The 12,536-nt window shown below is 33.7% G+C and overlaps 2 protein-coding genes across 3 annotated transcripts in view; one reads left to right on the forward strand and one right to left on the reverse strand.

The window, feature by feature from the left end:
* Nucleotides 1–7,078, forward strand: part of LOC100163876 (xylulose kinase) — a 14,782-nt gene extending 7,704 nt beyond the window's left edge. The window contains exons 3-11 of the mRNA XM_001945090.5: nucleotides 2,759–2,998; nucleotides 3,570–3,749; nucleotides 5,391–5,492; nucleotides 5,562–5,693; nucleotides 5,768–6,066; nucleotides 6,150–6,439; nucleotides 6,526–6,623; nucleotides 6,686–6,841; nucleotides 6,901–7,078. Of these exons, the coding sequence (XP_001945125.2) occupies nucleotides 2,759–2,998; nucleotides 3,570–3,749; nucleotides 5,391–5,492; nucleotides 5,562–5,693; nucleotides 5,768–6,066; nucleotides 6,150–6,439; nucleotides 6,526–6,623; nucleotides 6,686–6,841; nucleotides 6,901–6,969 (1,566 nt within the window). The 3' untranslated portion in view covers nucleotides 6,970–7,078. The remainder of the gene's footprint in view (nucleotides 1–2,758; nucleotides 2,999–3,569; nucleotides 3,750–5,390; nucleotides 5,493–5,561; nucleotides 5,694–5,767; nucleotides 6,067–6,149; nucleotides 6,440–6,525; nucleotides 6,624–6,685; nucleotides 6,842–6,900) is intronic.
* LOC100160469 (splicing factor 3A subunit 1) lies at nucleotides 6,629–12,104 on the reverse strand. Of its 2 annotated transcripts, XM_008185346.3 has the most exons (15): nucleotides 11,956–12,104; nucleotides 11,638–11,887; nucleotides 11,007–11,093; nucleotides 10,492–10,656; nucleotides 10,241–10,412; nucleotides 9,868–10,181; nucleotides 9,512–9,807; nucleotides 9,299–9,443; nucleotides 9,045–9,227; nucleotides 8,851–8,975; nucleotides 8,472–8,781; nucleotides 7,718–7,821; nucleotides 7,533–7,640; nucleotides 7,295–7,468; nucleotides 6,629–7,219 (listed from the first exon to the last, which is right to left on the reverse strand). In XM_008185346.3, exons 3-15 carry the CDS (start codon nucleotides 11,068–11,070, stop codon nucleotides 7,118–7,120), a joined length of 2,262 nt encoding a protein of 753 aa, XP_008183568.1. In that variant the 5' UTR covers nucleotides 11,071–11,093; nucleotides 11,638–11,887; nucleotides 11,956–12,104; the 3' UTR covers nucleotides 6,629–7,117. The 2 variants fall into 2 exon arrangements, with proteins under 2 accessions (XP_008183568.1, XP_029343158.1); XM_029487298.1 differs by lacking the exons at nucleotides 11,638–11,887; nucleotides 11,956–12,104 and having other exon boundaries at nucleotides 11,007–11,323.
* Between the last annotated feature and the right edge of the window lie 432 nt (nucleotides 12,105–12,536).

Here is a 12,536-nt window from a genome sequence, read left to right on the forward strand (position 1 = left end):
CAGTTTATTTAATCGAACATGACTTGGCATCGTCTTTTCATGACGTTTTTACGCTGTGTTTAATTTTTCTGACTATTCCAGTTACAGTCGCTTCTGCTGAACGTTCTTTTTCTAAGCTGAAGCTCATTAAAAATTATCTTAGAAACTCAATTTCACAAGACAGACTTACGAACATTGCAATTCTCAATATTGAAAGAGAAAAAACCTCAGAACTTGAAATTGACAAAATTATAAACGACTTCGCAAATTTAAAGTCAAGAAAAAAAAATTTTCTAAAGTAGTTTCAACGTTTTTTATGAGCAAAAGTATTTCAAATAAAATAAAATAATGTAAGTTATATAATATTATGCATTATTAATAAATAATAAGTAATATATTTTGTTTTTTTTTTATTTAATGTTATTCTATAAACGTATCATACTTTTATAGTATTTAAATGATTAAATGTACCTACATTTATAAAATGTATATATATATATATATTTATATACCTACATTTTAAAAATACCTACCTAAAAAAATTTACAAGATGTGATTAATTTATAAATGTTTATAAATGTTGCTAGGTTGCTTACAAGTAAGTAATAGGTAAACAATAAATATAACCTAATAATTAATAAGGATAAATCATATTTTATCACTGCTTATTTTTTATTTTTTTGGAGGGCCCATTTTAGTCTTTGCACACGGGCCTCCAGTGGCCTATTTACGCCACTGTTTGTGTTGTTAGCTTAATCCTTAAATATTGGAGTGAGTTGGCCTATTTTCAACATTTAAGTTAAGAAGATCATAATGTGTGTTCCCTCGTTGGATTTTTTTCCAGAGTTGAGAACAAAAGTAATGTTCTACCTTTATGTTTGATAATATTTCAATAGACATACGTCAATTCACTCTAATATATTTACTTGTTAACAACACAAAATTTGAAACTACTAATGCAAACTTGCCATGTTATATACCTACATTTGAGACAACACATGATATGATGCAGGTGTGACGTCCTCTTAAAAATATAAAATATGATCATTTTTATCATACTTTAGCGCTCCATATAGTTTTTAATTTGATTGCGGGTTGGGGAGAACGACATCGGTGACAGCGGTTGCAATTTGCTTAGTTAGCACTTCTATTACCTATCTTTTTTTGTCGCACAAATATTGAAATATGTATTTTTTATAATATATTCTACCTATATACAATATACGTAAATAATAGTGGACTATTTTACAAATCAAATTTTTACTACTTTCAAAAACGGTTCGCTATAATTAATTACTCAACATTTTAGTTACATAATTTTAGCACCCCCTATATTTCATATTTTCATTTCTTGTTGCACCAATGGTGGTTATAACTTGTTAGTAATAATAATACACCTATTTATTTACCACCAGTTATTAATTATTACTGAGGCTTGGATTTAAATGCCATACAACAATGCATTGTAACCGCAATAATATCCTTAAAAAATAACAACAATTTTACTAACACTTTTCGTCAAATGAGAATACGAAAAAAAAACTCTATTATGATATAACCTCAACTGACTATTAGTTGTTACTGGTTTAAATAATAAGTCCTGCACGCACAATGCCGCAGTCAACAGTCGTCGATCGCACTGTGGATAGATATATAACATATATAGTCTATTCCGCGAGAGACATTACGTGTAGGTATTATCGAAATCATAAATTTAACGAATGACAAATTATTAAATGGTAGGAACAACATTCCTTTAGTTAATATTTACCTTTACGTTTAATCTAAAAATGCATAATATAATATTTAAATATACAAAAAAAATGATCTAAAAACGCCAAAAATGATGTGCAAGATAAAAGTTTTTAATTCTCTGATGTGTGAAACGGATTTTATACTTGAATAACATTGATTGGGACTCAAGAAACCCCCAAAAAATTATAAATTTTGTATTTATATCTGGGTCCAAGTAGTACCTATTACTTATTGCCTAGTTGGTTCCGCATGACACATTGACACAAAGAGAAAATTAACTTAACTGCAGCACGACAACGATAATTAACTATAAAAAGTTAAGTTACAACAATAAAAATGTTAACTGAATAAGTTAATGAGTTAAAAACAAATATAGTTAAGTTATAAAGTTTAAAAAAATAATTTTTTAACAAGTAGTTAATGCCCGCCTTTGCTGAAATGAATAACATTTTTTTAAACTTTTTATTTATATTATTATTGTGTCAGTCTTATTTAAAACTTTAATTTTTCTTTGAGATTTTTTTATAAAAGCGATCAACATTTCTTTTTGTGTATTATCATATTTGGCAAAGATATGGCCGATGGGTGGCAGTTAGGTGGACACTGGACAGGTATCCCTGGCTACGCGACTTATATAAAGAACACTTAAATACTTAGTTAATATATTAACTCTTGGTGTATGTACTATACGACTATATAGGTACCTCGTCATTTGTAATTGAAGTGAATATTTCTATGTTACTAACAAATAAACCATCTAGTTCAAAATACATTTACGCGTATGAAGATTGATGACTGACATCTGACAGATAAGTCAAGAAAAACTTGTCGATTCTTTAGATTGTCACCCTGGTTGATTCAGCCACCACTGAGATTTTTTTCAACTTTCGTTACTGGTTTATTTTACCTAAAAACAGACGATCGGTGTGGGCATTTATATATAATATTTTATTGGTTACTATACCCTTATAACCTATATATACCTACCACCAGACTATATGGAAATTTAAAACGTTTAACGCAGTTAAAAGGAGTTATTGTTGACGATGATCTGCACAAGATCTTCGAGGCCACAGTACATTTCGATACGGAGCTCCAAGAGTTTCGGACCCATGGCGGCGTGATTAAGGGCAAAGACAGACAGCATCGCGAGGTGACAGCGCCAACAGTTATGTGGGTCAAAGCCTTGGACGTACTGTTGGACCGGTTGCAAGTGTTCGGTGCCGATTTGAGTACAGTCTCCGCGGTTTCTGGTTCTGGACAGGTAAAGGTTTTTTTCTCTTTTCCCCGAATGCTTAAGGCATACTGGCATATTGCGTATAGGACATAGGTAATCAATAATCCCGCAATCGAAATACAATATTATATCACGAACAACATCCAGTTTACATGCGCATTTTAACAAAACAATCATTGTAGACGATGTCACCTGTATGATACAATTATTATAGTATGGTTAGGTGTATAGAATGGATTTTTTCATACATATTTCCGTAATCTCTATGCATGTTATTGTAATAACTATAATTATTATTACCAAAAAATTGATATATTATTTCTTCAACATCTAATTCGTAATTGGTTATTAACTTATAACTTAAACACCAAATAAAAACCCCCGGACAATAGCCCCCCTCTCCCATTACTGTGTTTGTTTTAACCTATATGACTATATTATATAATATTGTTTTAAACAAATTATTTTACAAACCCCTACTTACAACATTCCTGGTTACGCCACTAACCCGGACACCACAATAACATTGCGCTAATGATTCGTTATTATATTTATGATGTACTTAAATGTTTTTATACGATTTACATACCGTCTGCAGCAACACGGCACGGTCTATTGGACGAACGGTGCCGAAAAAACGCTGCAAACTTTGAACCCGGCCGGATTTTTACACATGCAATTGGCGTCATGTTTTTCCGTGGTCAACTCACCAGTGTGGATGGACTCCAGCACCACAAAACAGTGCAAACATCTCGAGGACGCTGTCGGAGGGCCACAGGTAGGCTGTATATTCATATTATTAAAGTAATATAGGTATACAACTATACGAGGTGTAACAACTAACATATTGGGCGGACAAATGAAAATATAATGTTTGTTCTAACCAATATTTAAAATATTTTGTTTTTTGTCATTTAATATTAGACGTTTGCGCTACAAGTACACTACAGTATAACATGTTTAATTTGTACTATTTTTTAGTGAATATGAATTTTTTCGAAAAATTCAAAATAGCCAATTTGTAAACCTAATTTTTAGATAAACGTTTATTTAAGTCAAGTAGATAGCTGACTCAAGAGTGATGAATGTATTGATCTTACAACGATGCGTTTTTTTATTTTTATTTTTGTGTCTGCAGTCATCACCTTTCACTATGGTAAAAATGCTTATATTTTCTTAAACGGCATCTGATCTGATAGGAAAGTGAATTTATAGTTGGTACCTTGGAGGGTCAAAAGTAAAAAATTCCCTATAGTTTACAAAAGCACCGGAAAAATGAACAAATAATATAACAAATAACAAATATTAAGAAAAAACGGAAATTTTTTACGCAAAATTGGTTTTTGACAAAATCGATTAAAAACTCTAAAACATGAAATTTTCACTGAATGTTCATATTAGCATTTTCTTAACACTAAAAGATTATCAAAATATTTTGACTTCTTTTGAGCTGTTTGCGGATATTTTCAGTTTCCAATTTGTTTTGTTTTTTATTCTTTAAATATCAATAAAATTGTATTCGTTGGGTCAAACGGCTTGAAAATGTAATACAAGGTTCGCCTTCTTAATATAGAGTGTGTCCCAAAAATCCCGTATCACCCTTAGTATCTTCGTGGAAAATCAATATATTTAAATGCCGTTTTTTTCAGTAATAAGTATGAAAATTCTGATTGAATAGCATAATATTCGATTTTTTTTTCAAAAATGACCAAACATTTTTTTAGGAAAATAAGTTTTTTAAATTTCTAAGATAGCCATTTTGTTGATCGTATTTTTTAAAACAGTTAAAAAAAATTCAAATTCAAATTCAATGAAAATCGACCTAGTTAGAGCTAATTATTATTTTGAATTTCCAAGAATAATAGATCCTATCCACAACCCGACGGGCCCGCCTGACAGAAGTAGGTAAAAGTCGTAAAACCAGGAGATCTGGTCTGTTTCATGGCAAATGGCTGCAAACCGTGGTGCTCGTGTTCCATAGAAGACGTACATTAGGGACTCTTGAATAGCCCAAGGCTAAGGTAAGGTTTGCGTTCGAGGCGTAAGCCAAATCAAAACCAAGACCTATTCTGTAAAAAAAAAACCGCATTTAAATATATTTATTTCCATGGAGATACTAAGAGTGATACGGGACTTTTGGGACATGCTGTATTGTTACAATGACAGTTGAAAAATATTAAAAATATATAGTAACAATTTGTTTTATATAAGCATTTAAAGTTCGAATTTAGACAAAAGGCGTAAAAATCACTTTTTATTAACTGAAGGTTCTTCGTAGATTCCACGATATTTTCCGTGTAAACACGATTTCTGTAACTATTTAACAAAGGCCTTAATAAACAGTTATATACTGAGGAAAACGAATTATATAGTTTACTTGTAAATGTTTTATTTATTATGTTTTTAATTTTTTTCATAGCGATTGGCTGACATCACTGGATCAAAGGCGTACGAGAGGTTTTCTGGGCCCCAAATCGCCAAAATGGCAGAAAGCAAACCAGGGGCCTATCATAACACGGAAGTTAGACTTTATCTCAGTCGTCCAATCGGCCATCCGAATTAATTTAATATTTTATACTTTATATTCTAGAGGATATCGCTAGTGAGCAGTTTCGGCTGTTCCTTATTACTTGGCGCATACGCCCCGATCGATTGGTCCGACGGTTCGGGGATGAATTTGTTAGACATCAAGACCAAAGAGTGGTCGACTGAATGCTTGGAAGTAAATAATTTGACGACATATTGTAATTTATTACATCACATAGCAGTATGTCTATAGTCGTGTTCGGAATTTAGGCGTGCGCGCCGGGGCTGGACTCGAGACTGGGACGGACTGTGCCGCCGGGTACCGACTTGGGCCCGATCAGCAATTATTATGTGGAGAGGTTCGGGTTCAATCCCGAGTGCCGAGTGGTGTCATTCACCGGCGATAATCCAGCGTCGTTGGCCGGCCTGTGCCTTGGCGACAACGACATCGCCATAAGCCTCGGGACCAGTGACACACTGTTCTTGCCGCTGGACGAGCCCAGGTGTCTGGAAGAGGGACACGTCCTGGTCAGCCCGATCAACCGAGACGCGTACATGGTGCTTCTGTGGTAATTATACACTACATTACTATACATATAGGGCATATACGCTCACTACACCGAGTCAAACATGACTTCGAGCTGTTTTAAAGTTTCAAGAACGGCTCGTTGACCCGCGAAAGACTGAGAAACCATTACGCCAACGAGTCGTGGGACCACTTCAACACATTGCTGGAGAGGACACCCAGAGGAAATTTCGGATATCTAGGACTGTACTATGACGAACAGGAAATCATTCCGTGGATACAAGGAGACTACCGTTTCGACAAGAACGACGGGCCCGTGGACAGGTTTCCCAGCCGGGAAATCGAAGTAAAAGCGTTGGTCGAGGGACAATTCATAGCTAAAAGGGCGCACGCCGAACAGTTGGGATACACGATAGGTTCGCATAATATCACTCGTGTCACGTTCATATTTAATATAATATACAAAAGTAAAAAACCTAATGTATAAAAAAAAAAAAAACAGATGCCAAGACGAGGATCATAGCTACGGGAGGCGCTTCAAACAATAATACAATATTACAAATTTTATCTGATGTTTTTAACGCACCTGTTTATACACAAGTCAGTACAAGTATTTTTTTTTATATTCTTCAGACGTTTATTTATATTTAACATAATTTTAGGAAGCTGCCAATTCCGCAGTCCTGGGTGCTGCATATCAAGCTAAACGTGGACTAGTTCAAAGTAAATGTACCGACTGCGTTGATTCATTTCAATCGGTGGTCACTACTGCCGCTCCTCCCACATTAGCTTGTTCTCCTCATAAAGATGCTTATGAAGTAAGTCAAAGATACATTTTTGTATAGAAATGATACTAATTATTTATTACTATTTATAGATTTACACTCCAATGGTCAAGCGGTACAATAATATTATTAAAGAGGTGCTATCTGCTACTAGAAAATGAGAAACACATATAAACAGAACTGGTTTTACATTATGACGTTGATCCTTAATATATGTTTTATATAATGAAATGAATAAATATATTTATATGTTATCAAATATTACAATAGTAAATAAAATGATTTAGGATTCTTTTAATTTTTTTACAATTATTTTTTACGACCACCACGTTCTTTCAATTGCAAATGAATAGTCGTACCAGGTCCTATGTTATAATAAGCTAACGTATTGGAATCTTTGAAGAACAATCCCTAGAAAAATTATGTAAAAACAATGTAATTCATTAATTTTGAATATAATTGTATAGTTAGAATTTGTTTACATACATCACATTGCAGTTTTTGTTTGCCAGGCGGCATTCCAGTTAACTCATGAATTTTTGTCTTAATCACAGACACTGTTTCTTGTAGTGGTAATGTTATATTTAATATCTGTCCATTGAGCGCCCATTCCGGTTTGTCTGTGAGAACAGGTGTTCCAACATTAAACATGACAGGACCCTGAAATGTATAATTAGTTAGTAGATGATCCTAAAATTTAAAAAAAGTAATTTGTTCTATTTACATTAAACTTCATCATAAACTGTATTTCAGGTTCTAAAGAGTCTTCTGTCTTTTGTTTCTTCATAAGTGGTTCATCTTCAGCGATTTCCATTATGTGCTTCATTCCAGGCTAATTAACAAGTTTATGCACGATAATTAACAATTTTTTAAAAATTATTTAATGTAAAAACATTAACGTATACATACTTGACCCTGAGGTAATGGAGGTTGCATCATTCCTCTAGTAGCGCCCAAAAATGGATTCGGTGGCATTTGGGGCTGCATTACTTGATAAGCTTGAGGTTGGGGAACTGAAAACATGTTAATACCAATAAGTTACTAAGAACAGTTAATATTATATAAAGAAGATTTTTCGCATAGAAATACATCACAATGGCAAGCATAAAATACATATTATACTATTATATTGAACTATAGTCCGGCCCACGAGAGTCCATACATAAACCGCGCATCGATACTGGCGTACGCGACGTCTGTCGGCTGAATTTCCTCCCACCATAGTGCCATTCCCACCACTCGGCAATGTGAATACAGCTGCTCATAAAAACACGGCTAATTAATTGCGTTTTGGGGGTGTTATATGATTCTCCATATTAAAAAAACTCGCAAAAAAACTCGTAAAAAAATACGTTATAAACTTATAACGTAAACGTGTTTACTACTGTCGCTACGTATACACGAATGTCAACGACAGCTGCGATCATTGCCGGCTGGCTTCCGATTGGTATGATTTGGCGTATGGAAGGGGAACCGATGCGCAGCGACGGACGCATTAACACGTATGGACTCTTGTGGGCCGGACTATAAATATCCATAATAACTAATATGTATAAAACAATAAAATACTTGAGTCACTAATTGTATACATTAATAGATTATGTTATTGGTTATATATTTATATAAATAATCTCTAGTTAGTGAAATTAAATTTGAAACCCACCCATCATCTGTTGTTGTTGCTGAACCATTATCATAGATTGGGATTGCATCATGTTAGGCGCATGTGGTTGCATCATTGCATTTTGCATGTTATTAGCCATTGACATTTGTACAGAAACGGCTTGAGAAGTCGGCGGATGAGAAATAGTTACTGTACCTGATACAGGTTTTGGACCAATTTTTTCTTTTTCATCATCATGAATTAGACCTTTTACTTTATGAATTTGGTGAATTTGATCTTCTAGAGTGATATTAGCTCGTGCTGCACGAGTTGCAGCTTCTACACTGGAGGTGTGCCCATCCCATGTAGCCTAAGACAGTCAAAATATATTTTTAATTCATTTTGGCATAAAACGTAATATTTTTCTAATTTTTCTTACCTTATCATCTTTTCTACTTTCTTCTTCACCAATTTTTTTACCAATGGCAGTTTCTTCAACTCCAACACCAAATATATCAGTACGGCGTTCAGCCAACTGTTTTAAACTAGCCTCAATAGCAGCTCCTGAATAGATAAAATAATAATTTTAAAAAAAAATTAGGTATGTACTAATTGTTTATCAAAAGTAGTTACCTGGAGCATACACAGATTCTTGATTCATTTTATCACTGATATGCTTGTCTCGTTGTTCTACCCAACGGGGATCTAATAATCCTATTCTCATATGTTCTTGGACTTTGCTTGCAGGTATCTTTTCACCAGTAATTGGAGATATTAAATATTCTTCAGGAGGTGCTTTAACTGGTGCTCGAACAACTGTAAATATAAAAAACTAAATAGTAGTACAACTAATATAAATGATTTGTGTTAGGGAAATTAAATCTTACTTTGTTTGGGATTGTATCCCTTTTTCACAATAACCTTTTCTGGAACAGCCGGCTGAGTCATTTGATTTGAACGGCTGTCAGATTTCGAAACACCCGGTGGTAAATCACCATCATCGTCACTGGATGATTCATCCATGTCTTGAACCTTATTTTTATTTAAATTAAATATTATGAAAAATATTTTAATAAATAAATAGAAATTTTAAATATTACCTGGTTGTTGTCTCTACTGGACTTTTCTTCACCGGGCACTTTGAGTTCACTTTCTGGTGCATACGTTCTACCATTAACTCGTTTTTCCATTTCATCATCACTGTCTACCTGCATGTCATCTTCTGCATCACTCATTTCAACAGCTTCTTCTCCATTATCTACACGTTCTTGCATCAAGGTACGCACGCCAACTTGATCCGGTGTAGTTGGTTGAGGGAAATTGCCAATTTCACCGTATTGAAAGTCAACAGTTTCTACAACAACAAAATCATGCCAATCAATCTGAGAATAGGCCACTGAAAAAGGTATCAATTTTATTAGATTATCAAAAGCTATAATATCTTAATAAAACTTACATCTTTCTTTTTCTATAAGCTGTTCTTCTTTTCTACGTAAAGCATCTTGGTGTTTTTGCCATTCGGCACGATATTTTACATCATCTAAAATTTTTTGTCGATCATAACTTTCTTCTTTTAAACACTTTATAAGATCTTTAGGAGGCATCAGCACTTTAGTGTACTGTTCAAGAAGCTTTGTGAAATATTGAAATAGTGAATGTTGTGGACGTAAAAAATCAAACTGAAAGTTACGTTGTTCTCTTGCCATCAGATTGGTTAAAAACTGTCTGCCATTACGAGCAACGAATAATGCAGTAAGCTTCACTGTGTCTCTGAAATTTCAAAATGTATTAGTTAATAATTATTGGCAAAGTTAATTATTAATACATACAAGTCAAGAGCTGATATTGATGGAGGATCGGCAATAAATTCAAATTCTTTTGGTGGATCTTTTGGTACAAATATTGCTTCCTGTGCTTGTTTCAGAAGCTCTTGTTGTTTTAGTTGGGTAGCAGTTGACAATATGCTTTTTGTTTCTTTAGGTGGTAAGGTTGGCTCTTGTGCTAAAGCAAAATAAAAATAAATAGGTAAATAAGTCACTTATTAAGTACTACAATACAATTAAAAAAAATGAATACTCACCAGCTTTTTCTCTGAGGTCTTTGACTTTGTGTACATAGTATGCATGGTAGGGATCACCTTGGGTAAGAAAATTAAATTTGGGATTGCCCAATTCATTTTGACGAATACGAGACTCAAATTCTGGTCCATTTCGTGCTACAAAACTGGCAGTTTTATCGACAATATCTTGATTAAGATGCAGTTAAGAAACTATTCAGTGAATTACAAACATATTCCATATATTATAGCCTAGTAGTAACATTTCTGAAAATGATAATGAGATCTCGGTTTGACACTCGCTCCCGCGCACAAGACGACTTAATTCTCTGTCTAAAAACGTGTTCCCCATATTTTTTTCAGAAAAGTTAAACAATGAGAACTTATATGATAATATAAGTAAGCTAACAATCCCATACTTGTGCATCTAAATATATTTCTTATGTAATCAGTACATTAGGTACTAAACTTTAGGTTGTAGTAAAACAAAACAATTCAAAATTAAATCAATCTAATCAATATTGTCAAACAAAGGATACTCCTTACTTCCGGCGGTGGATAAATAATTCCAATAGTAGGAACTTCTTCAACTCTTTCGGGCATCTTGATAGTCTGTTTACTAAAGTCTATGAATAAATTATTATAAATGCATAAATTTCAAAAATACACTTATATGTTTGTTAAATAAATTTAAATGTTATACTAGTAGAAAAATGAAAGATCATATTTAAACGTATGCAAAACATAAACCAGTGAATACCTACTACCTAATAAACAGTAATAAAACTAAAATAGTTTAATTTGATAATACGAATTATGAATATACAATAAACATAGATATTAAACATATTATGGATACGGCATTCCTTATTTCATTCTACCAGGGGTACGAAACTCTGTGAATTGGCCGAATCGGGCGATTGTAGCCTTGAACACGGTCTCCAGGGGGGGCGTGGCATACGTAATCTATGATAAAAGTAAACAGTGGAAACAACCCGACCCCGCGCAGAATACCCTACCTATTAGGCGGAAACGGTTTTTCAATACGGGTATAACATCATGTCAGTGTTACGGAAACAGTTTCATTGTTCGGACTTCAGATCATAGGTAAACACTTCACCCATCAGCTGATCGAGTTTCGCTTCTATATTGTTCTATGATTCTACATACCCTGTTTCTGCCAACATAACGGAGAGAGAAACGATGATTCTCACTCGCACAGATCTTCTGTGTGACAAGCAGGGTTGCCAGATTCTCAAACAGGTATTCTCGTATTGAGGTTATCAAATTCTCGTATCACTAAAATAACCTTTTCTGGAACAGCCGGCTGAGTTCTTTGATTTGAACGGCTGTCAGATTTCGAAACACCCGGTGGTAAATCACCATCATCGTCACTGGATGATTCATCCATGTCTTGAACCTTATTTTTATTTAAATTAAATATTATGAAAAATATTTTAATAAATAAATAGAAATTTTAAATATTACCTCTGCACTCTGAGTTCACTTTCTGGTGCATAATATTATGTACAGATAATTGATGATTATGACATCTAGCGGTTAATAATGGTACGAATTATGTTGGCTTACAGATTTTTGTCTTATGCCGTATCCATATGTTTAATATTTATGACAAATGACAATAAACAATATTTTAAAAAAGTAAATAAAAACGTGTACACGGCTCTATATTGATAACAATATTGATAACATAAGAATATACGAGGCACGATTAAAGATAGTATCTATAAGATACTATCTATAGCCGTGATACGAGGCAACTAATATCATGACAAAATAAATAGGTATGCTATCAACTTCGTGATACGCAACTGTGTGTTCTCCCACCACAAAAACTACGTCATCCGTTCTCCGATATTATATATCATTATTATTATATTTATTATTATTATTATTTCTGCTGGTGAGAACGGCTTACGTCACAGTTCTTGGCGAAGTTCGGGAGGGGTGCGCGTTCTCGACCAATATTAGTTATGTTGATAGCATACCTATTTATTTTGTCATGACTAATATGTTACCATAGAACAATATAGAAGCGAAACTCGATC

The sequence above is a fragment of the Acyrthosiphon pisum genome, chromosome A1 (genome assembly GCF_005508785.2).
Source record: "Acyrthosiphon pisum isolate AL4f chromosome A1, pea_aphid_22Mar2018_4r6ur, whole genome shotgun sequence".
Lineage (NCBI taxonomy): Eukaryota > Metazoa > Arthropoda > Insecta > Hemiptera > Aphididae > Acyrthosiphon > Acyrthosiphon pisum.